Below are 26498 nucleotides of genomic sequence, written 5' to 3'. Positions count from 1 at the left end.
AAAATTAACATTCCCATTATATTTTGAGGATACTTTGAAAAAAAAAACTTTGGCAGGTGTTTTCTTTCCTTTTGGTCTGTTCCGTTGCTGGTACAGGAATTAGCCAGCTTTGGAAAAAAGCCTTTCTGAATCTGAAAATGTCGCTATGCAACATAAATATACAAGAACTATTTTATTTAAATTAGAATAGGTGGATTCTAGCACTTTCCATAAAAGTAATGGGTGTTGTTTTAAATTATCTACCGGGCTTTTTATAAAATGGTAATTTCATAGGACATATTCCTGTCATATTGACCGTGTGGCGTGAGACAAAATTTTATACTTTTCCTTAATAGTTCATATTCTTTTTTTATTATTTAATTATTACATTGTTACTAGTCGTTTACGAATAACCTACTACAATTTGTCTTTATGATAACTTAAATCTAGATACATAACTAGGAGAACCCATCGGCCCCATCTCAATCTCTGGTGAAATAATGTTTATACATGTCACTGCTGTATTTTTTATTATATGCACCCCTCTACACAACACTACACAATATCAGATGGTTTGATTCTTTTGTCTGTATCCTGTTCTGGTGGTATCCAAGAGCTGCAATACTTCAATATTCTCGTGAGAATGAAATCTTTCCTTATGCCCCCTTGCAATTCTCTTGACTGACTGTGGGTATCTGAAGGTCTTGGTGTAGGTAATCAGTTCTATAGTATTTGGGTGCGCCCACAATATCTCTCAGGACTTTGTATTTTCTTTATGTTACTCTTTGTAGAACATACCCATAATTGAACTCCGTATGTCCATATAGGTTTCAGTATTTGCTTATATAATAGCAATTTATTATATACTGATAATTGTGATTTTCTTTCAATTAGCCAGTACATTTTCCTATATATCAATTCCAGTTCTTTTCATTTCTTCTTTATATGTTCGTTCCAGCGAAGTTTTGCATCAAGATTCATTCCGAGATATTTAGCGTTGTGGCTATATGGAATAACAGTATTATTTAATGTTATTGGTGCTTGTACAGTCTGATTGTAGGTGAACTGCACATGCACAGATTTACCTTCATTAATTTTTATTTTCCAAGCATGTGTCCAATTATTTATATTGTCACTTGCCTGTTGTAATTTTCGTGAGGCTTCTTCACTATTGTCTCCTACAGCTATAATCGTAATATTGTCCATTTGTGGTATATCACAAGTGTAGAGTAGATAAAGCATTATCCCCAGTACACTTTCTTGTGGTACACCTGCTTTAGCTTCTTTTATTGTAGAATAAGCTTCTTCTTGCTTGACTCTAAACCTTTTGATTGTAATGTACGATTTTAATAGTTCGGTGTGTTGTTTTGGTAACATTTTCTGTAGTTTATGAACAAGGCCTGCATGACAAACCTTATCGAAGGCTTGTGCTACATCTAAGAATATAGCTGAGCATACTTTTTTACTTTCGTAGGCTTTTTCAATAAAATCTGTTATTCTGTGGACCTGGTCAATTGTTGAATGCTTGTTAATAAACCCAAACTGGTGTGTTGCTGTTAGGTTTTTTCGCTCTATGATATAGTTTATAATAATCTTTCCATATATCTACATCTTGATCTTAGTCCACTTGTGTTTTAGAATTATCCGTCAATTGATCATTTTCCATTTGTTCATTCATCTCAATATCTGAAATTTGTTGATGCTCTTAATGGCTCTGGAACAGTCTAATGCATCTTGGAAATGTATGTTTTTGAAACGAGAGCTCAAGAGAGTGGCGACAGCAAGGTCATTAACATTTTCTACTTATAGCAATCATTTCTTCATTTTTTTAATTACGTAATTTTTTAAACTGTCGATTGTCTGTTTTGGTTGAAAGCCAAACAGGTTTGGTTTTACAGTAAGTAATCTGGTAAGAGGTATAGCTTTACTATAGGTTACATATTTTTTAGTACTTCAAGAGCAGTTATTTCTATTGATCGTAAAATCTCACAAATTTCAGTTAAATTAAGAATAATTGACTTTCGATATTTTATTCTTACAACATCAATGTTTCGTTGATATTATCGTCATAAATCATGTCATAACGATGTTTTCCATGCTAAACACTATTCACCATCGATGAATATCGATCATCGTTAGTTAGCACTTGTTCATATCGATGCAGCATAGCTTGGTCTACATACGGTTTCAAAAGTGCGAAAATGTATTAATTGGTATCAATATATTGAAAAAAAAATGGAAAAAAGTTGAAAAACATGATTAAAAATAATTGAATGGATATATAGCAATAGTTTTTCCAATATTATGCCTATTAATATTTATTTGCTATAAATGGTTTGTCAATTTTTTTACATCTTTGCAGTTAACTTGAAACTGACAAAATTTATTGTTTAAAATTAGCCAAAAAAAAAAACAAACGTAAGAAAACGGAGAAGTTCGATGGGAATATAGTTACAAAAATATCTATACGATAAAATATATGTTTAGTCATTCTTTGTTAATCCCTGAAAATTAAACATCACCGTCCAAAGCCGAAGGGCAAATAAGCACTCAAGGTCATCCAAAAATCAAACTCATACAAGAAGTATAGCGCGTGATAAGCTGTACTTGTATACTCTTCCGATACCATATTTTTTTAGTATACTAGTTCAAAGTCTGTTTTTTTTGTCTGATATATTTCGAGAATCAGTAATATTTCTCGGAAATTCAACATAATTTTTTAAAGATAAATGTAAATATTTACATAAATTAATAAATAAATATTATCGCTATCAGTAATGTACAGTAAGAGCACAAATAACTTAATATATCCTACAGTACCACGCATGATTATGAGACGTAAACTGATACTAAATCAGTATGTTTCTGAATGTATACTGCATGTCCTAAATGTAATAAAATTTATCTTCACTTATTTTGATGTTTCAATATAACATCACAGATTAATAATGCTAAAAATGTAATGTATGAGTGATGTTACATAAAACCTTTTTTTAATTTGTTTATAATTACTGCAGACATCATGTTTGCCACATATTGGGTCATTCAAAATTGATTTAGCCAACAAAAAAAAACGATAACATTACGTAACACGTTAAAAGTATTATCATATAATTTTTTTATAAAGTAGATGTCTCTCAGAGCCATAGAAACAAATGGTTATTTTCTATCACGTCAATAAAATCATAGCAACTAATTTCAATACAGAAGTAACCAATATCAATATTTGCAACTATGCATATAAACAGAATTGTATGAAAAGATTTAATTTCATATGAAAATTTATAAATAAGATAAATCAGTTCCACATAAGACGTTCGTATTACGCAAATTCAATATTTACCAAAAAGCACCGTTTATTATTTACTTAGCATACATTGTATTAATAAATATTGACAGTTAGTTTGAAATAAATTTTTCCAACCTAACCAAAGACAATATTTGATGTTTTAGTTGTGCGATCGATGATAATAGGACAATATTTAAATATTATATTTATTAATTGTACTTTATTTTCTTTTGCAATTTACAGTAAGACTTGTGTTGATTTATTTAAAATATGTAATTCCTTATAAACATGTCTCGTTATTTTTATGGGATTTAATTTTAATTTCTCACATTTTTCATATTCAATTTACATGTCATTTTACTTACATAATTTTAACGTTAGATATTTTTAAGCCTGTTTTGGGTAGTTTATTTTTAAAAATATGTGTAATTGTAAAACAATGAGAAAATTTGAAACTAAGTGATTAATTATTTCCAGCTGTAAGTAATATTTTGTAAACATTAACTTTCAATGTCTTTATTCTTAGAATATTCAAAGAAAAATTAGTTTAGAGGTTATCTTTAAATAATATTTAACACTTTAGTATGAGTGGATATAAAAGGCGCTTAATTTATTAATAATTTTTTTAGTTTATTTTTTATATTTTATACGACTGGTGTATTTATGTCAATAATTGAAGTCTCGTTTTGGTTATTAGCACCCACACATATAATTTTACACTCCTTGTACCAATATTTATTTAGTATCACTGTCACTACAGTCATAATTTGAGAAATATTTTAAAAATGCATTAAATGAAGTACCATAAGGATAGTTTGTTAGGTAAATAATATCATTATCGCCAATATTGGAAAATAAAATGTAGTTATCAGCACAAGTCCTTGGGATTTGTTTACAATTTTAGATTATTTCAAATTATTATTTTTTAACATTGACGCTTCTTAAGTAAGATTAAATAATTCCTAGAATAAAGTGATTATTGAAAAGCTAACTATTTAAATCGATTTCAGCTATTCAATGGAAGTTCATGCAGTCCATTATAATGAGAAATACGGCGATTTTAAAACCGCCGCCGACAAACCAGACGGACTGGCTGTAATTGGATTCTTCCTGGAAGCTACCGATAACGAGGACAATCCGTGTTTTAGCGAGATGGTGAAAGGAGTACAGAAAATTACGAAAATCAACAACAGTACCAATATTGCACCAGGTATATCATAATCAATTGAAAATAAGTAGAATTTCAATTACAAATAATTATATAAAAATTATAAAGACATAAAATCATTTCATTTTAACATTGACCGTTATAATATAAATCAAACAGGTTAGTGGTTGGGTTATAATTTGTATCATTAAAAGGAAGTTGATTTGGACCACTTATTACTTTCTCTTATCACTATATAAACTATAACTACAGCATTGAACTGTTTATACTACAAGAGAATCCCCAACTCTAATGTCTGTAAATTGAATCGGTCTTATTGTCTATTTATACTGCTTTTATTTTATAAACATAATGTAACTAATCACAACACTGGAATATTTCTTTTCTGGAATTACAGATTCGGAAAACTTTTCAATTTAACTAGCCATCCAATTTTCATTTTAAGATTTTTTTCTTTTCAACGTCTGTTTTCCCTCATCCTATCATTTTAAGCTTAAACTCTCACATTTTTATGGCCATTTTATAGATATTAATCTATTGCCAATTGCTAATTATATCTTTCTCTTATTGGCTTCATTTAAGTTTCTCATTGTAAGTTACTTGATATTACAAATATACATTTAACTAGAATTCAAAAAATAAACAAAGAAGCCTTGAAAGTGGTAGTAATTGAATTAGCATTTTTTGCAATATAATAAATTTATTAGTGTTAGAATTCATTCCATAAACTCGATAGTGTTAATACTATTATTTCCTATCTTTTCTTTTACCTGCATTTTTTTGATATCAAATTATTTTATTGTAGGTTTATTTTATTCTTACGTATATAAAATTTACAACATTACTGCAATGTTTTAGATTGCTTAAATTGGATCAAGGAGGAAGCTCAATGCAAGGGATATTACACTTATCAAGGGTCTTTAACAACTGAACCTTATTTGGAAAGTGTTACCTGGATTTTATACCCAACACCAATTCACGTTTCTCGTCAACAGGTATTAGTCCTTTAATAAAACTATATTGTTGTAAAATAAATCCAAAATATTATGTGCAACTATTTTAATAATAATACTAAATAATGGATATATTGCAGGTTGCCTACTTTAGGGAGCTTAAGTCCACTGTATGCGAGCGTGTCAATATCGTGAACAATGTCAGACCTATCCAAAGCCCACCAGGAGATAAGAAGATCAATGTTATCTATGCCAGGTCCCATAAGCAAAGCGATTAAGCCGATATACGCACCAAACCCAAGCGGTCTTGGGTCAGATTATTCATCATATCAATACTCAACAATAAACTTATTTACATATCTTTTCACCATATGTAGCGCCGATAACGCCACACATTCCTGATGATGAAAAGATAAGATGCCGTCCGGCGTCTTCACCGGTCCCTTTGGTGACTCAGGTGCCTATCACATCAATTAATATTGGCTGCCGTTTAACCACACAATCACCAATGTTATAAAACCAAGCAATGGTATTTGAAAAAAACCTATTTTGATTAAAGTCATGCTTCATATTTCGTTGTTTTATTTATTAATACCCGTTCTTGTCTATTCTATATAAATATGAAATAGTTTTTACATTGTGGTGAATTCGTCAGGCTTTAATTCAGTATTTAAGCTTATTAAAGATTTTTGTATACAATTTAGGAAAAATTGATAGTACACAAGAATTAGAAGAGATTATTTATGTATTTTTTAATGACCTCCATTAGTTTAACATATTTAACAGGTTTTTTGTTAACATTTTCATCATTTCTGTATTCTTCCGACTTCCTCATTTGTATCAATTTTTGCCTGATTAGATCCTTCTCTCCTTGAAGAACATATAATGGATTGGAGTTCAATTCCAACTCCATTCTATATATTTGCGTAATAACTTTGTCATAATCCGACAGTGGCAACATTGTTGAATATTTAGATTTTGATGGAAGCACATGAAATATGCGTCTATCATCACGGGGTATAATCGTTCGAAAATTCCTTTTAATTAGTTCATCACTATCATCCATTAAATATCGTAGAGAATCGATCTAAAATAAAATAATTTCTAACGTCGCATTCGCCAATTTGTCAACAAAGAAATATTCTATTTCTAATTTATGATGTTATAAGGTTGATTTGCTCATTTATGTTCAATGTAAATTAGTGGTTTCATATGTTTACCTGTTCAGCAGAAACTGCCATAGGATATCGTGTTATCATCCAGGTTATATGATGAACGCAGTCTGAGGTCGATACTGAGCCCTTGTACATGAAATAGTCAGTCCAGAATTGTTTTATAAGTTGGTTGAGATCAACAGGCTCTATTTTCATGGAAGTGTGAGCTTGAGCAATTCCTGATAAGGCATCCGTAATAATAGAGAAACCCTTGTGAGCTTCATCCTGCAACTTAAGACAAATATTAATTTTAAAAATTTTAGGAGATATACATAGTATAAATGAACTTAAGGGAAAAGCTACTTGGGCATATACCTAACAGGTTTTGAAATATCAGAATTTTTACTGGATTAATTCATTTTCTAAATTATTTGCTTGAAATAGCTACTGCATTAAGTATGATTATTAAGAAACAGTCAATGTTTGGTGTCTGACTGTTAGTTTCATAATTATTGCTTGTAATTTATTTAAAGATCGTTAATATTTCTAATGCAAGATTAGTGATTACTATTAGAACAACAAACTACTACTAAGTGGTGGAAGTTAATTCTTTGTGGAATACCTTAAATAAATATACAAGTATAGCAACACCATCAGTTTCTTTTAAGGCTGACTCTTGAGTTAAATAGCAACTTTTGAAAGTTACTACGTGCATCTCTCCTGGATGATGACATCCATCAACCGTATGTTCACTGCCTTCCATGTCATTCACGCCCCAGTGAAGGTGTAGCTGAGAGAAAACATATTTTCCACTGAGTGTCCCACCAGTGATATAAGGTCTCTCCTGTCCCCATTTTGCACTTAAAATAACTATGTATACGTATTATACATTGTCAAAAGACAAAGTATGAAAATAAACGTATGAGTGAATGACTATTTTCTTCATGTTTTAAAAATGTGATAAATTAAATAATATTAAAATATATATGAAGAATACAGAACAATTTGGTGATAATTAAGTTAAATAAATATTAGACCCTTGTATGTATTTTAATATTTTTTAACGTTAAAACACATGTTTTCAAAGCACCTTTTGTAAAAAATAAAAAAATACTGCTACTGTATTGCTTAAATTATGATTCATTCTATAGATTGCAGTAAAAATATAATTATAAGTACAATAGGTTTTATTTATATAAAGCGATTTGTGTCTTATACTTTTTGCATATATCTGTTTTTATTACCAGTATAACCAGAATTTGTTATTTTCATCTTCTTTGGTAGCAATTCAAAATTGACCCACTTCAAAGGCGGCACGTTTTCGACAGGTATGGTTTTGGTAACATTTAGGTCTGTCGGTGATTCATACACTTCTCCATCTTGGAAAATATCTTTTATTTTTTGTTCATTGCCACCATCTACTCCATTATTGTCCTCAAATTTCACAGATTCTAGAATTGGTTTTATTATATGATTTCAGATACTTGTCTGTTTAAGGCTGGACATTTTACCGATGTTGTGCTCTGTCGTCGTTGATGTCTGTTCCATATTAAATGAAAACGTTGGATTTTGATAGATGCGTTTTAGATGACATCATTTCAGTCATTTTATTTGTCATTTATATAATCATAGAGTCATGTCATTTGAAGAAGAAGTTTTTAGTGCGACGGACACTTGCGTGTGTTTGTGTGATAAAATATCTCGTAAGACAACCGAAGAGGCATGTTCAAATCAATTAAAGAATTGGGAGTCGTGGATGCAGCGTCGCAGAGATATACATGCCAAATTGAAAAAAATCGGTCGTCAGCCTGGAGAATTATTGATGAATATCGGTGACGAATACAGACCATTGCTGGAGGATAAGATAGCATTGGAATCGACAAACATTTCTACCGATTTTGATAAGTATCGTGGTAATCCTACTTTCTGGACAATGTCATGTTCTTTATCGGGTAAAAAAAAGCCCTACAAGGGGTCAGAATATTTTGCGGTAAAGTCGAAAGAGGAAAGAAATGAATTGCCTGAAATAGAGAGAATTGGTATACCAAATAGCATGTTGTTGGAGAAAGATATTCTTCCTAGAAAAAGGTAAGTATTATTTTAAGGAAACTGAATGAGCTTTGTTTTGCCTCTATGCTCAGAGCTGGCCGAAATACATGCCTTTGATAACTTTAAAATACTATCTCGCATGTATATAAAGTACGAAATTAAAAAATAAATAAAGTCCTATATTTGGAATCTGTATATATAGAAATGAATCGTTATTTCTAAAACTCGAGAACGGCTGGGCCGATTTAGATAATTTTGGTCTTGAATTATTTGTGGAAGACCAGGGAATGTTTAAAAGGTGAATAAATATGAAGACATTAAATAAGAAGAACAATTTTGTTTTTTCTTTGTTGTATCCGCAGAAATGAAATAGAAAGAATAGCTTAAAATGAATAACTAATTAGAATTTTTATATCTTTATTCTCAGGAGGTAAATAATAAATTTAATTTTAGCTAACTACAGTGGTTAACTATCAGATTATTTTTATGTAGATTAACTACAGTTAACTATATTTCATATTATTTTTATATAGATTGATAAATCTTAAGTTTGATTAATTACAATTTACGATGCCGAAGAGAAGACGACCTGACTTAGGTCGTCGCAGTCAATTAAATGTGCGAAGAGCTACCTCACGTGCTAACTGCACTGATGACCAGAGAGAGACTGATCAAGAAAGTAGTCGTATTGCTATGTCAGAATTGCGTTCTTTAGAGAGTGACAATGAAGTAAATAGTCTTAGAATGTAACGAGTTCGTGGACATTAAAAACAACAACAGCGAGCACAACATAATGAAATTGAGCGATTTCGCAGACACAGTGCTTCTGTGATCCTGGAACGAGCTGCATTCCACTATCATGCGGCAATAGATTATTGTGTCGACAAATCGGTAACAATTGGGGAAATGACAATGATTTCTAATATTGCAAAGCGTTAAAATACAGTGGTGAATCTACTGAATTATGTTGTGCTGGAGGTAGAGTAAAATTGCCACAATTGGTCCCACTACCAGATCCTTTAAGCTCTTTAGTTTCTGAGATTGGAAATGATTCTAAGTATTTCTTGGCCAACATTTAGAAATATAACAGCTGTTTCCAGATGACATCATTTGGTCCTACACATATTATACAGGTCAATTTGCCTTGCCCACTTTCCCACAGTTGACCCAAATTTGCATGACGTAGTTACCAAACACATGATACATGGACTTTGCGGAGTTTTCAACTACAATTCACCATGTATGGTTGACGGCAAGTGTTCCAAGCGATACCCAAGAGACCTGATTGCTGAAACCGTAACGGGAAATGATGGATACCCATTGTATCGTCGGCGACCAGTTGCGGCAATCAGTAGTTGTGAAGGTAAGAGGATAAAATGTTGATGTAGACAAACGTTCGATCATACCATACTCGCCAATATTATCCAAAGCTTTTGAGATTCACATCAATGTGGAATATTCTAACTCTATATTGTAAGTTGATAAACTACATATGTAAATATGTTAACAAAGGTAGCGATATGGCCGTATTCGATGTAACCAATGCAAATGACGAAATATCACAGTACCAGATGGGTCGCTAGGTAGATAGAAACGAAGCAATTTGACGTATCTTTTCATTTGTGATCCATGAAAGACACTCTACAGTAGGCCATTTGGCAGACCATTTAGAAAATGGTTATTTTAATGAATCCAACGCGGCGCACAGAGCGGCTCGTCCACCGTCGACAACATTAACAAGTTTCTTCACAGTCAGTCAAACTGATGATTTTGCTCGCACTTTGCTGTATGCTGACATGCTACGCTATTACACATGGAATGCATTATCAAAATCGTTTTAGCGGCGAAAACAAGGAACACCAGTTGAAGGACATCCAAATCTATTTGTTTCAGACACTCTGGGTCGTATCTACACAGTATATCTAATTAACGATGAATGTTATTATTTGCGGTTGTTATTGGTTAATGTTCGTGGTCCGACATCGTTTAAACAACTGAGAACAGTTTATGGGCAGCTGTGTGCGACTTACCGTGAGGCATGTCAACTGTTACACTTCGAGAACGATTCGCACTGGGATCATACGCTCAAGGATTCCGTAATATCTTCATCTCTGCATCAAATTCGTACATTATTTGCGATATATTGATCATATCGACATGTTTTCCCTTGAATCCAAAAGATTTGTGTGTTAATTATAGGAATGACATGTCTGAGGATGTTTTGCATAGTGTGCGCCGTCAGACTTTGAGTCCTACATTACAAATGACCGCAGAAATTTACAATGAGACATTGTTCATGATAGAAGATATGTGTTAATTGATGGCAAATAATGTTTTGCCGTGTTTGGGAATGACAGCACCCAATCGTTATATGCACGATGCATTAAACCACGAGTTGCAAAGAGAACAACAATACGATATTGAAGCATTGGCCGAAATGGTTCGTACAAATGTTCCACAATTAAATCAATAACAAATAATTGCGTACGACACTTTGGAAGAAGCTGTGAACAGTGAATCTGGTGGAATTTATTTCCTCGATGCTCCTGGAGGAACCGGAGAAACGTTCTTAATTTCATTACTTTTGGCGAAGATCAGATCGCGAAAAAATGTAGCTCTAGCGTTAGCTTCCTTTGAATTAGCTGCGACTCTGCTAGAAGGCGGGCGAACTACACATTCTGCCTTGAAATTACTATTAAACATGCAAATCAACGAAACACCAACTTGTAACATCGCCAAAAATAACGCAATGGCCAACATCCTACGGGTATGCAAATTGATTATTTGAGATTAATGCACAATGGCCCATAAGAGTTCACTGGAGGCACTTGACAGAACGTTGGAAAATCTTGGTGATAACTAAAATATTTTTAGTGGGGTCATGATTCTGTTGTCAGTTTATTTACGCCAGACTCTTCCACTTATTACCCGATCAACTGGTGCTGATGAACTAAACGCATGCCTAAAATCATCGAATTTGTGGCGGTACGTAAAGACACTCCAATTAACAACTAACATGCGAGTAATTTTGCAACAAGATAAAACTGCAAATGTGTTTGCGAAGCAGTTGTTAGACATTGGAAATAATAAAGTCGCAGTGGACACCTCGACCGGATTCATCACATTACCCATAAATTTATGTCATATCACAAACTCAAACGAGGAGTTTATTCAGCGTGTTTCAATAACCATAATTGGTTGGGTAAACGAGCAATATTGCGGCGAAAAATCATTATGTAGTGTATAATTAAAAGGTTTTAAATTTACATTTTTTTAAAGATATTTGACAAAAATATGTTATATTATCGACGTGGCAATATCGCGGGTTAATATAAAAGAGATAGGTCAAACACCTACTACAATATAATGAAACAATTTTCTGGGGCATAATATGATGCCTTAACTCGTTGGTTAGTATAGGAATAAAATAAAGCAAATAAACAAAATAAAACTATCAACGACACCCTAATGATCTAATGACAAAGAAAATACAATGCATTATTATATATGAGTATAAGTAAATAAATTATTGTTTTGCAAAAATAATGATGTATTGACTGAGATTTCTTTCGGATTAAAAGTACGATAGTCCATTCATTTTAATGTACAATACGTTAATCGAAAGCTCGAGGTAGTCAATTAATTAATGGGATTTTTGGATCAAGAATATCATATTTGAGATTTTTGGGAGAATTTGACTGTTTTCATACATAGTGGTGGCTTTTTTATTTAGTTTTAACTATATTGGCTGGGTTTGATCTTAACGATTTTGGTCTTTTCTGTGGTTATATTTATTTGTATGGTTCTTGGAGATCTCGTTAATTGTTCAGACATGTAAATTCATTTAAATGTGGTGTTTTTATAAAAAATAGAAAGGTATATAGAACTTATTTTTATTATTTAATTTTATTCAATAATTTTTTAAATAAAATGTGTTATTTAAAAAATTTTACCATTTTTATTTACCTCTTCAACCTATTTACCAGCTTGTATATATATTTTCGGCATGCACTAAACTCAGATTATTTTCTCCTTTAAAATTAAATGGAACTCAACATGCGCATGCGCCAAACCCGGTGATGACTGTGAAGTAAGGAATCCTGTTAAGTACAGCCGTTTAATATCATAGAATAAAGAAACATAGAAGCGCATCTCATACGTTAAAATAGGTTCTAAGTTACGCTCGGAATGCCCATGTGAGGGCGCTTACTCATGCGCCGTATGACAGTTAGTTACGGCGGAAAATTTAAAAATGTTAACGGGAATTTTAAAAATTTCAACGGGAAATTTAAAAATGCATAGTAAAAAAAATTAGTGGAAAATTCTTTTACTTTACTTTTAACTAAATTAACAACCTACCTAAATTGAGGTACATTTCATCAAATATGACAACTGCAGTTCGGTCTATACAGTCAAGTTTCTGAACTAACGATCAAAATTAGAGGTTACTACGCCAGCAGCAAAAAGGAGCCTTATTCAGTATCTGCATTAATGTTCTTCTAGAAGGCAAGCAGAATATCTTCGATAACAGTTTATATCCTCTGCCACTGCATTTCAATAAAGATAAAGCCATGGGGCAGGCTGACTTATCTGTAAATGAACATATAAATTCCAAGTTAGAACCTCCATTCTATAATAATAAACATAAGTTTCTTATTATATACTTACTTCTGGGTCTTGTTAGGGTAGAAGAATGTCCTATATATCTATCAGCCTCAAGAAACTTATGTGTTTATAGTATTGTCATTGGGGGCATATATTCCTTGTCCTGTAGTAAAGGTAAAGAATCTCAATAAATAATGCTTAATTATCTCAATGCAATAATTCATTACTATTTAACAAAATACTTACTATTTAAATTACAAGTAGGAACTACATCTTGTTTGAGCCATGGCTTTCCGTATTTTGGTCTATAGTCTTCACCTTTAAAATTATTACAAACTTTCCTGGACCTACATAGATCATAAGAGATCCCCTTAAGGTTTTCCTGTTATTACACTAATAAATTGAAATACACAGAATAATCTAAAGTAATTGTTAAATATATATAAAAACACATACCGAAAAACTTGTCGTAAATAAACATCACAAATTATATCACCTAAAAATGGCCGTTAACTGCTTAGGTTAGAATTATTAATACCGAAGCCGAACGAGAGAGAAACACACATATAGCTGTTGCATTTTTCATTTACATTTGGCCGCGTAACGGGGATTTCGAAAAGCTTAAACCGGGGACCCGATTTTTCCATATAACTTTCACTTCTAAATTACTTTTTTCTATGTTTAATATCTCCTGTGATACGTTTAGTATCGTAGGTATTGTCGTCTTACGTACACACTAACCAGTAATTTACACATGCGAATCACTTGGATTGATTAAAACATTTCTGAGTTCGACTGAATATATAATATATCTAATTTTGGGTATTAATAACGTTTCCTATTTCTATTTACAGAAACTTGCTTAATCACTGGATAAATAAAAATGAATATAGGAAAGAAGTTATAGATAAATTCAGGTCCAAATTATCAAAAATTAATCCGTATAATCCCGATTTCTCAGATCTTGTAATACAAGGACATAAGATTCAACAAAAACACTGCAACAACAGCGAAGAGAAACCAACTAAGGAATACCAACCGGTGGATGTACCTATTGCTCCATCAGAATTGAGTCCACGCAAACAAGATAAAAGTCCTAAAGTTTCTTTAAAAATCAATAAGACTGAGTTTTATCAAGACATGGTTATGCCGGCTCATGGGTTCAAATTCAGTATAATTTTTGAACATGATATTGATAATCAACTTCCCACCGAACGTATTATAACCTTTGAGAATACGGGTAGAGCTGTGCTACGTCTTTATTGGAAACTTTTTCCCAAGACGAGATTGTTTCGGGAATTTGCCGAGACCCACGAAACTATTTTTCATCCATTCAAGTTTCAAAATGGCGAGATCTTGTTACTACCAGGTCAACAAATACATTTTCCTATTTGGTTTCAAACAAAGAAACTAGGTAATTTTCACGAACGTTGGGAAATATATACGGTGCCTAGACTATGGAGTGATGACCACAAGGTATTGATAAATTTAATTGGTTTTGTTACCATTGGAGATTTCGAACAGAAAGCTAGAATGATCAATGAACGTTTGGAACGACGAGTACAAGAAACTTTGGCTGACGACATTTTAAATGAAATTATTTGTAAAGGAAACTATTCTTTAGAAACAGCGACTCCATTCTTCGATTATACGGAAAAGGAAATGTTTGAGTCGAAAAATTTGAACGAAAACAAATATTACGGTTCTAAACCGAAATATATTTATAAGAAATCGATTATCGATGCACTGAAAGAACTTTACGCGGAAACCAAAGAAAACGGTGACGCAGACACGTGGAACTTGTCGGTGAAGACACTACGGTTTATGGTTAGAAAGAAGGATCTCTCGGAGTGGTTTCAGAATAATTTTGCGGCTTATATGAAGTTTAAGCAGTGCCGAGTGCTTGCGAGAAATGACAATGTTGCTGGTGAAAAGGCGAAAAATGTGAAAGATGAAAAATTGTCCTCAGCGAAGACCAAAGTGGGAAAAGGTAATTTTAAACAGTTTTCGTATATTTTGATAGGCAAGATTATCCATAATAATAGACAAGTCTTCAAGAATTAAGTTTATTGTTATTTTTTTTTGTGAAATACATTTACTGAAAAATCTATAGAAATTATGTCACATATTTAATTTTATAGGCACCGTGAATCATAAAATTATTTAATCTCTGTTTCGACAATGATATGATGGTTATGATTTCGACAATGAACATCCTTGTTCATGAATGTGGCCATATTTTTTAATGACTTGTTTAATGGTGTTTACTTCCGATTCAATGAAAATCACTATCTGAATATATTTGAAGTACCATTAGGAGTAATACATACATTAACGATACTCCCCAATAGTTTGTATCAAAACGGCTAAATTATGTATAGATTGATATTTTTGGAATTGTCCATATCTGGATGGCACATGTCCAAATGGGCTTAAGAATTTGCTTATACAGCAGTACTTTATTGTATGTTAGCAGGTTATTCCAGATAGTCAATAAATTCTCCTAAATTTAATATCCAATTCTTTTTTCTTATTATTTAATTGGGATTTCTGGTGTAGCTTAATGTCCAATGTCATTCCTAAATACAACGTGGGCAAAAGTTCCTCTACCATTTTGATGGCCTATAACTTTGCTCAAAGAAAAGATAAGTAAGTTTGGTTTTCATAAAAAGTTTGCTTGGTGTTTACATTTTTCTTTCATTATGATTGAAAAATTGTATCAGCTAAATGGTGACCGCGATTCCCTATTCAAATTTCGACTCTTTTTAAGGCATTTTTCATAACAGCCTGCAGGCTGAATTTCTTCAATTTCGTAACGAATATTCTCCTTAAGAAGTTGAATCGTTTGGCGCTTATTCACATAAACTTTTGATTTAAAAAAACCGATAAGAAGAAGTCTGATGCTGTCAAATCTGGAGATCTGGCTGGCCATGCTAAATCGCCACTTCGCGAAATTAGTTTTCGTTGTCAAAAACATCATTCATTAATTGAATTGTTGAACGAGCTGTGTGTGCTGTAACCCCATCTTGCTGAAAATACATGTCCTCTAGTCCTTCCTCTTCTATTTCAGGCACAGGAAAATTTCGAATCATGTCTTGGTACCATTCAGCAGTAACAATAACTGCAACACCTTAGCCGCACACCTTTCATTTTCGAAAAAATAGGGACCAATAATGTTTCCAGCATGAATACCACATCACAGAGTTGTTTTTAGTGGATGCAATGAAGTTTCATGAATTAATGGATTATTCTTTTTTCCCCAAAACCGACTGTTCTGTTTATTAACGTGACCACTGAGAAGAAAATGGGCTTCATCGCTCACTATCAATTTAGACGAAAAATCAAGATCTCGCGCCAGCAATTTTGACTGGGATTTTTTGAACTAAATGAATTTTATACAGGAACATTTTCGAAATTCGCCTTAAACTGCGTGCAGAAATGAGTAACTGGGAACCGCGTCTCCGAATTGTTGTTTATGGACACTCTGCAACACTATCCGGCACCAGAGCCACATTTTCAGCCTTACGAGACGTCCGTTTTCTTCCAGAACAAGCTGCTGTTTGCTATCGTACCGTACTGTCGAAAATTCGCATGTGAACGATAAATTGTGGTTTTGTAACGCACTGGATGATTACGATATTTTTGACGCAATTTCCGCCGAGTGGCAATAATGGAACGATTATTTTCAATAAATATTGTCATTATTTCTGCTCGTTCTTGGTGGCGTATATTTATCCATAATAACATTTGGACGTTTACACAACACAATAGTTAAAGCGAAACTGAGCTAAACATCACATAACCAAGATAGCGCGCCATCAAAATAGTAGCGGGATTTTTGCCTCACCTGTTATTTTACAATTCAATCTGATATGAAATATGTTTGCTCCAATTGCTTTCTACAACTTTTTTTGACATCTCAAATTTTGTAGCTGCTTTCTCGTAACCTTTACCTACAGCCATTATGATAATATAAGATTACAGAGTATGTAGCTGAATCGAGAAACATCACACGGTTTGAACAGTTCTTTCCTATTAATAAGATTTATTAGTTTTGTCTGTAGATATTTTCTAAAGGTTAGCAAATTTTCGATGTAGGATTCATATGTTGCTCATTAAATGATACCATTTGTGGTGAAAGTTGATGATAGCATTGAACAATACGTTTATTAGTAAATATGTAATAAGTTTCTTTATAACTAAGTATCAATCAAGAAAAAAAATGCCTTTATTAATTGGATCAAATAAGTAGTTAATTATTTACATTTGACAGCACCTAGACAAAATAAACTTAGTTGTTTTTGATAAACTTATTTTACGACAATAAAAATTCATACTGGGACTAGAGACTACTCAGCTCGTATATCAGATAAATATTTCAAAATTTAATACCGTATATAATCGTATATAACTAATTTACTATCAAATATTACTAAGATAATTCACTATGATTTTGTTTCCAGAGTTATCAACTACGGCAATCACTTCCACGGAAAATAAAAATAATTATTACCAAAAATTGCAAGATCTACTTTGTAAATTAGAAAGGCCATCTAGTGAACCAAATGTAGACAGAAAGAAATATTTTTTCGCGTATATCGTTTTAAGAATGCATCTAACAAAGACCTTTAGTAATTTAGAAACGCTTGATATGGAAGGGTCTGGTGCAGACACTGATGGATTATGTGAAGTACAGCAGCTGCTGTTACCAATGATTGATAATCTACAAGACAGAATGTCATTTGAGAAAATGGAGGAACAGTATATATTGAGAACCAAGAGGGTCGCTCAAGATATAAGTAGCAGTCAAGTACGACCAAAATCGGTTCTAATGCAAGGCTTGGATGTACTGGATACAAAAAAAGTGTTTAGGATGTATTTTGGAAAAGAGGACGCTAAAGAGAGAACATCAAAGAAAACAGTGGGGATTGATGATAAATCAAGTAAGAAAACGACAACTAGTTCGAAGAAGAATAAAAGTAAAACAAATACACAGGTATTATTTAATTTTTTTTTGTATTAGGTGCTGGTGCGTATTCTTATTAATGTTCTTTTTAAACAGGTATTTCGTATTTCTTCAATATTTCAAAGCCATATACTAGCCAATCCATATTGCATCATTCTGAATAAGTAGTAACTAGAATGATGCATTGCATTCATTATCTTTAAACTGTTTTTGTCTTCCAGGTTGTTCTTTGTCATCTACATCAAAATCGTAGCAGCATCACTATGAGTTTCTAAAAGTATTTGATGGTCTTCGATAGCAGACATCTTCAAATTATACAATAAAATGCACTAACAACAAGAATCAATATCGTAAAATGTCTAAAATACTGAATAATTCAAAACATATTACTAAATATTATTTTATGCATGGAAATGTCAAACTACTTATAATAATACTTACTTCGTATTTTTACTAATAGATATTAGTTATACTACTAAATAATATTAACAATGTTTTAAGTATTAAAGTGATTTAATCTTGAGATCTTATCCACTAATGAATAATAGTGATCTGAAAATAAATCACTTATCAGTAGTTTTCAAATTTGAATTATGAAATTAAATATTTCCACTTATAGGACAATATGCTTTAAAAGTACACTGAAATTAAAGTGTCGATATTAAATTAAACAATAAAAGTACTATAATAGTAAATATTTTTTCTTTTAACAAATCATATATTGTATTAATTACTTACTATTTTATAAATAATGTAATATAGTATAACGTTAAGAGAAAATAGAAGTTCAAAACATTAATTTGTTAAGAATTCAGTTTAAAATTTAAATTTAATTTGTTTAGATTTATATTGTCTCTTGAGCTCCAGGTATAGCCAAAAGTTCGGTAGTGCTAAATCAGGCTAATAAGGTGATTGTATAGTGATATGAGTTTAACTTTTAGTCTTGCCTTGTTTTAGTGTTTTCAAACAAAGCTGATAAGTTTGCTAGTGTTGCAGAACTTCCCACTTGAACGTCAGCAGTGTACTTTTCGCAACTATTGCAACGTGTGTGATTTCCCGTCCGTTATACTTTTGGTTGTCCAGATCGTCCTTGAAAGTTGAAATCTTCACCCTAAGTTGAAAATAATTTGAAAATAAATAAAATTTGAGGGTTACATTGTTAGCGTCTATATAGATTTTACAACGAAATAATATTCAGTGTTAAACTATTATTTTATGTTGAAAGTGTCAAAACCATCAAATTTAACTGTTTAAGTCCTTTAACAGTTCTTGCCAGTGACCCTTTACATTTTAACCTATACATTACATTACTGATCAAAATACATGTCAACACCAATAATGCATTATATGAAGTATGAGACTTTTTAACAGAATGAAAAATGAAATTATTATGTGAATTAGAAAATTATTATGTGAATTTATATTTCAAGAATTTTTATTTACATATATATATATATATATATATATATATATATATATATATATATATATATATATATATATATTATTTTATATTTTAGGTCGTGGATATCAATGCTAACGTCGGATATTTTGATGCATTTAGTGAGAAATATGATGCTGATGAATCCCGTAAAATACCTTTTGGAATTGAAATTTGTCATAGAAGGACCAATGAAACAGCATATAAGCAAAAATATTTGTTAGTTTATACAAGTTTGTGTGCAGCGATTGATGATATAGTCATGGTTGTTGAATTCACCAAAGATAACATTATATCTCCAGTATTATTATCGAATATCCAGGAAAGTGAATATCCAGGAAAGTTGACTTCGTGTCCAAAAATCAATGAGAGGCCAAGTCAAATCTCGGATGAAACAAAATCTTTAACTGATATGAAATATTTCGATTGGATGATTGATACGAATTGGCGAAATAATAAGGATACAAAGAAGTACTTTATTGATGAAGAAATACCACTGAGAAATTATTCGAAAATATCTCAGCATACTATCAGGTCTGAACCCGAACTAAGTTCTTCCTTAGAAAATGTATTTTCATTGGAGACGTTTAGAGTCAAACCTGAGCCGTATTGTGTAAAAGACAAAGAACTACAAGTATCTTTATCAGAAACTAACGCACAAAACAATGTAAATAAATCAAAAAGTAGTACAGGAGAATCTGTGTCTAATAACTTAGGTTCATCTTCATCTAGAAATATATTTTATTTCTTAAACGATGATTCGTGTGAGGAAAGTACCAGTTCAAGAGAAGGTGTTGATAATTATAATTCGGTTTCTTCTTCACATCAACAAATATAGGGTATATTTGATAAATTAATTTTAGATGAAAATAAAAATATCCCTAAAACTAATGTTATTTTTTTATTTGATAGTATATTATTTAATAAGGTTTTAAAAAAAAATCCAAAATTTATCATATCTTATATTTATTAGAATTTTTTAAATACATTTCTAACTTTTTAAATGTAAAACGCTTGAACTATAATGTTTAATAAATTCGTTTGAGTATAGTCATAGAGTAATAGAGATGTAAATCAATAGAGGACTCTGGCGCAAAGCTTTGCTTTGTCCAACATCCAGAGGGCGCCATAATTGGCCGTTCAAGTAATTTGATTGGTCAATTTAAATCTCCATTATAGGCACCTGTAAGAGAAATATTTTATTGTGAAGACATTTGATTAGCTCATTAGTAATGTTTGGTATTTGACAGCCTTGACGTCATGTTAATTGACCAATGAAATTTAAATAAAAAACAATGTTTTTCTGAAATAAATTTATTAAATAAAATATAAATAAAAATATAATATAAAAATAAATATATCTATTTATCTCTTTCGTCTTTTTCCTTTTTCATATTTTTTAGTGCCATCAATTTAATAGGATCTATCAGAGTTCTGTCTTATTGTTTTGTTATAGTGAAAGCAAATTTTAAATCTTCCCCTGTTAAAATTTTGTTCACCTGTTTTACTCAAAAGTATATCGCGCAACTTGTTATTACTTTTAATATTTTATCTGAAAGATCATTATCGAATGTACAATTGAAGGGTTTTAAATTTACTATTTTTTTAAATAATTGACAAAAACGTTGTTAATTATCGACGTGGCAAAATCGCTGAATAATATAAAAGCGATAGCTCAAAGACCTACTGACAGTATTTTCATTTCATCCCTGGTTATTATAGAATGTAAATATTTAGAGCTATCATGTTCATCCTCTTCACAATTACCTCAAGGCCAATGAGATGAAAAAAATTAACTTATTTTCAGCGCTTCAAATGGTTTCTAAAACATACTAGCCGATTATGTATATTCCTGAATCCATGAGTTAGATCCACAACAAAATATCTTGGTTAACTAGCCTTAAGCAAATATATTTATTTAAATAATTACACTTAATTTTCTTTAATGAAATGAATCCCTCAAGGCAGTTATTTAATTGATGACACTTTAACAAATTTGTTCTTACTTGGGTAATAAATTTTACACCAAAATTCATCGTGTATAGAATATCGCTCAATTGTCTTTTAATAGATTTGCATTCAGAAGCCATTATTTTATTTGAGCTGCAACTATTGATCTAAGAAGAAAAATATATATCCATTTGCATAGCGTTTTTCGGAAGGCTACTAAATTCTAAAAATAAAAATAAATAAATATTTGATATTTATATATATGAATAAACTTACCTCAACTTACAACAACAAAACATACTGTAACGATCATACATTTTCTGTGATACTTAATCGAATCGGTTTGGGATTTTCAACATTATCAACCATGACAGCCAAATACTTTTTCGAATGAAAACGATTCTGCATTTCTTTACTATCTGTACATCCGGGTACACAACACTTCCTAATTAACTTTACTTTTTGTACTACCGACTTATATATACTAATGAACTAATAATTTAATCTCTATACGCACTAATCCATATGTCAGCCATACTGAAAATGGCGCTCAAAATAAATAAACAACAAACGTACCATAGAAACGAAATGAGCCAATCAGATCCCACCGACGCTTATAGCGCAGCGATTAAAGCAAGTAATAAGTTAAAAGTAGCGACATCTAGATCTTGGACGTCGCGAAACATTTCCCCAAAATTTCCTATGAAGTTAAATCTCTATTTCTCTATGAGTATACTAGCATAGTGCCTTGAGACCATTCTTATTTGTACATATACTGCCGATATATACACCTATATATCTGCCTTGAGTTATAGAAAAACAGACAGAAAAATATAGCCTATCACTTCGTAATCTTGCTGTGTCATGAGAGTCAAAATTAAACGCTCTACAGGTTAGAATGTTTTCCCCATTGACCTAAGATCAAAAATATTGATATATCAGATAATAATAACGCCTATTTGGTCAAAAAAATATTCAGTGATTATGTTACTTACCAATGCTTATCAGTACGAAACTAATGAAGTATAGGAAGATGGCGTTGAAGTCAAATTAACCCTTGAAGTTAATCAATGATTTAGTCGTAAAACATGAAAGGAGATCACAAAGACAAGGTAACATGGATGAAATACAATTTTGATACAAATCGCAGCAAATCGGAAGATTGAAGCGAATCAAATTATATGTGTATATAGTTTATTCAAAGTTTTTTTAGTAATACGTCATGGATATTTGTAACGTCGAAACATTGCAATGTTGACGTTGATGCGTTCAGTTTTAATTCAGTTTGGCTTTGACATACAAGAAAATTCTAATCTAAATAAAATAATTGAAAAAAATATTATCAAATATAATTTATTTTAACATTATAGTACATCTAATACATGTATTATCGAAGGACTTAAAACTACAACTAAGAACACAGCTATAATAGTTTGTAGGTTAGATTTGTTTTTTTTACTTTGGACCCTTTTCCACACCATCCATGAGGTGAAGTTTCTAGGCACGTTTTTTTATGTAGTGGTATCCCCCTGGAGGCCTAATCCACCTAATTAATAATTGTATATCTAAGAAACATATTTTACTTTCATTCGAGAGCATATTCACCTTTTTACGTTTAGTTCTTGTTTCCTTCGATGGTGTGTTTACTTGTCAAGTCATCTTGGTGTCACTGTATATTTTAGTTCTTCTGCTGCTATCTGTGTACACCATTCCTCATAATATTAATCACTGAATTATGTCTAATACATTTACCATATCTACAAAACAGTTAGTATTCATTATCTCCTCATAGGTTTTAACCCAATGCTCATGTTTAATTTTGAACAATTATTATTATATCTGTGCACACAAATCTTTCACGCCCTACAATACCATTTTCTACAGTTATATTCAATTAATTATGTGCATAACTTTAGTTGCTCCACTCTCATCACTCTGCCTCAGGAATTACCAGCTTTGCACAGCATTATCACATATCCTGAAAGTTTCCTTCAGTCATTTTTCATTTCTAATCTGTCTAAAACATGTTCAAGATTCCACCATTTATCAATTACTTCCTCTGTATGTTTTATCCAGTTCATCCAAACTGAAGGTGTCATGGTTGACATTGCTTCCTTCCACATATCCAAACAGTTTTTAATTGAATATCCTTCTCGACCAGCAATATATGTGCAATTAATTATTAACAACTATAATGACCAACAAAACCTAATTGAATGCTATTGTAATTTTTATCTTTTTCCATCAATTTTTAATGATATAGTGTAAAAACACTTTATCCAAGAAAATTAAAGGAACTTTAATCTACTATATAATGTATTTTCCATTCTAAGCATTGATATATAAGTGTTATATATTTAACACGTAAATTTATCCGGCGTTTACTAATTAGGCGTTAATTTATTAAGCCTTTGCATATATTCTGATCATTTCTTTGCTTTAAAAATGATGGACTGTATATGGAGAACAATTGGTTTAGTATATCTTCATCAAAATATTTTCCATTATTTTCTACAACTTTTTCTCATTTCTTAGTAACACGTGTTGAAAGAACAATACTTTGTTGAAACATCAATACATTTTCGCATTTTTTCAGAATTTCGAAACCTAGTGCTGGCCAAACTAGGCTACATTGATCTTTAGTAACCTGTAATTAGGAGCTATGTTTGGTACAAAGTAATATTAAGCACTTAATATTAGAATCCCCTTCTAATTCTACAAATGAGCATCTTGCTGTGTTATCAGATTTTGAAAAACTTCAATAACAAAATTTGATAAAACTGAATATTATACGGCCTATTGTTATAACTAATGTAGGCCTGCATTGGAATGACTTTTTTTTGAATTCATGTTTTTATTTTTATTTATGTCTCCCAGAGGGGATTACAATACAAAACATTTAATGTGGGGTTCAAGAATAATAACCTCAAAATGTAGAGAACTGCTAAAAGCAATAAAGACAGATAATTTACAATATATCTCTACTGGTGAACCTACATATTGGCCTTCAGACAAAAATAAAAAACCAGATACTATAGATTTCTGTATTACAAAAAATTTTAATACAAAAAAGTGTCATGCAGAATCATGTTTCGACCTATCTTCTGATCATTCACCAATAATAGTAATAATTTCTTCAAAAATTACCATCAAAGATAAACCTCCTTCTCTGTGCAATAATAGAACTAACTGGCCCTTGAACATCTCTCTAAACTTACCGCTAAAAACTGAAATGGATATAGAAATAGCAGCAATAAAACCTACAAAAAATATACAGAAGGCAGCATATTCCGCGACTACTAACAGTGAAACATTTCCAAGAAAAAATACACATATATCTTGTACAATACAGAAAAAGATAGCATAAAAAAGAAAATTACGACGGAATTGGCAACAGCAAAGGACTGAAGAGAAAAAAAGGAAATTTAATAGGGATATAAAAGAGCTCAAAAGAACTAATCAATCTGAATTCTAATCAAATCTTGAATCCAAATTCAAGAATACCTAGATAATTTGACACCAACTGAGGCTACAGACTATTCGTTGTGGAAAGCAACAAGAAAGCTTAAGAGACCCCAGCAGCATAACCCACCTATTAAAACAAACGAAAATAATTGGGCTAGAAGCAATAAAGAGAAGGCCGACATTTTCTCAAAACACTTAAAAAATGTTTTTAAACCATTCCAGTCTCAGCTACATAAATATGAGGAAAATAAAATTACTAGCTTTCTAGATTTGCCATTTCAAATGGATTTACCGCACGAGAAATTAACGGCCAAAAAAGTTAAACAAACAATAATGAGAGAGATTAATATTAAAAAAGATTCGGGTTATGACTTAGTTACTGGTAAAATATTAAATGAACTATCAGAAAAGTGTATAAAACTATTAATATTTATATTTAATGCTATGCTACGAATGAATTACTTCCCTAGTATCTGGAAAGTAGCTAAAATATTAATGCTTCTTAAACCAGGAAAAATACCAGAAGATGTGACCTCCTACCGACCTATAAGTTTATTACCAATAATCTCGAAAGTTTTCGAGAAATTATACATAAAGAAGATAAACTATATAATAGAAAAAAGAAAAATTATTCCAGAATATCAATTTAGCTTTCGCAATAAGCATGGGACTATAGAACAAGTGCATAGACTTGTGAACAAAATAAACATTGACCTAAATGCCAAAAGATATTGTTCGGCCGCTTTTCTAGACATATCTCAGGCTTTTGACAAAGTATGGCATACGAGCTTGCAGGTTAAACTAAAGAAACTTCTCCCTCATCCAGACTATCAGTTACTAAAGTCGTATATCACTGGTAGATATTTTATTGTAAATCAAGGCGATGAGCATACCGAATTAAACCCCATATATTCAGGAGTTCCGCAAGGTAGTGTACTGGGTTCATTAATGTATCTTCTGTATACAGTCGATCTGCCCACCTCAAAAATAACTACTGTGGCAACATACGCAGACGACACAGCAATCTTAGCATCCCATGAAGATCCAGTCACAGCATCAACAAATCTACAAACCCACCTGGAGCAAATTCAATTATGGTTGAAGACATGGCGCATTAAAGCTAATGAAACAAAATCCACGCATGTAACGTTTACCCTGCGTAGAAGAACATGTCCACCAGAGAATATCAATCATCATCAACTCCCCCAAGTAGAGCATGTTAAATATCTTGGTATGCACTTAGATCGACGCCTAACTTGGAAGAAGCACATACCCTCTAAACGTAAACAACTTGGACTTAAATTGTATCAAATATATTGGCTCATCGGGCGCAAATCCAAGTAATCATTAGATAACAAGGTGTTGCTGTATGAGTCTATACTCAAGCCCATTTGGTCATATGGAATCCAAGTATGGGGTACCGCTCCATATCCGTATCCATCATTCAACGGTTCCAAAATAAGGTGTTGCGTGCAATTG

General features: G+C 31.7%; 3 protein-coding genes across 3 annotated transcripts in view; 2 read left to right on the top strand and 1 right to left on the bottom strand.

Moving 5' to 3' along the window:
• The window catches only part of CAH3 (Carbonic anhydrase 3), a 39713-nt gene extending 33753 nt beyond the window's left edge, over positions 1 to 5960 (top strand). Inside the window, exons 4-6 of the mRNA XM_076419335.1 lie at positions 4279 to 4478; positions 5295 to 5431; positions 5530 to 5960. Of these exons, the coding sequence (XP_076275450.1) occupies positions 4279 to 4478; positions 5295 to 5431; positions 5530 to 5667 (475 nt within the window). The 3' untranslated portion in view covers positions 5668 to 5960. The remainder of the gene's footprint in view (positions 1 to 4278; positions 4479 to 5294; positions 5432 to 5529) is intronic.
• Positions 5961 to 6044: 84 nt separating this feature from the next.
• LOC143206674 (putative carbonic anhydrase 3) lies at positions 6045 to 8732 on the bottom strand. The gene is made up of 5 exons (XM_076419330.1): positions 8055 to 8732; positions 7788 to 7994; positions 7166 to 7413; positions 6610 to 6834; positions 6045 to 6476 (listed from the first exon to the last, which is right to left on the bottom strand). Exons 1-5 carry the CDS (start codon positions 8089 to 8091, stop codon positions 6117 to 6119), a joined length of 1077 nt encoding a protein of 358 aa, XP_076275445.1. The 5' UTR covers positions 8092 to 8732; the 3' UTR covers positions 6045 to 6116.
• LOC143202631 (uncharacterized) lies at positions 8180 to 20442 on the top strand. Its single transcript, XM_076414320.1, has 4 exons — positions 8180 to 8631; positions 14052 to 15187; positions 17661 to 18193; positions 19684 to 20442. The coding sequence occupies exons 1-4, from the start codon at positions 8180 to 8182 to the stop codon at positions 20440 to 20442; spliced, it is 2880 nt and encodes a 959-aa protein (XP_076270435.1).
• The last annotated feature ends 6056 nt before the right edge of the window (positions 20443 to 26498 follow it).

Source organism: Rhynchophorus ferrugineus, unplaced genomic scaffold (assembly GCF_030347505.1).
Source record: "Rhynchophorus ferrugineus isolate W39M unplaced genomic scaffold, kcgeb_rfMv2 rfM1, whole genome shotgun sequence".
Classification (NCBI taxonomy): Eukaryota; Metazoa; Arthropoda; class Insecta; order Coleoptera; family Curculionidae; genus Rhynchophorus; species Rhynchophorus ferrugineus.
Note: the sequence above shows the minus strand (reverse complement) of the source record. Positions and strands in the feature narration are given on the sequence as shown.

Coding starts and splice junctions, on each gene's coding strand:
- LOC143206674 (XM_076419330.1), bottom strand. CDS start 8,091: ATGGAACAGACATCAACGACGACAGAGCACAACATCG. Junction 7,995..8,054: donor GACGACAGAGCACAACATCG/GTAAAATGTCCA, acceptor AACCAATTCTAG/AATCTGTGAAATTTGAGGAC. Junction 6,835..7,165: donor TACTTGTATATTTATTTAAG/GTATTCCACAAA, acceptor ATTTGTCTTAAG/TTGCAGGATGAAGCTCACAA.
- LOC143202631 (XM_076414320.1), top strand. CDS start 8,180: ATGTCATTTGAAGAAGAAGTTTTTAGTGCGACGGACACTTGCGTGTGT. Junction 8,632..14,051: donor GATATTCTTCCTAGAAAAAG/GTAAGTATTATT, acceptor TTCTATTTACAG/AAACTTGCTTAATCACTGGA. Junction 15,188..17,660: donor GAAGACCAAAGTGGGAAAAG/GTAATTTTAAAC, acceptor TTTTGTTTCCAG/AGTTATCAACTACGGCAATC.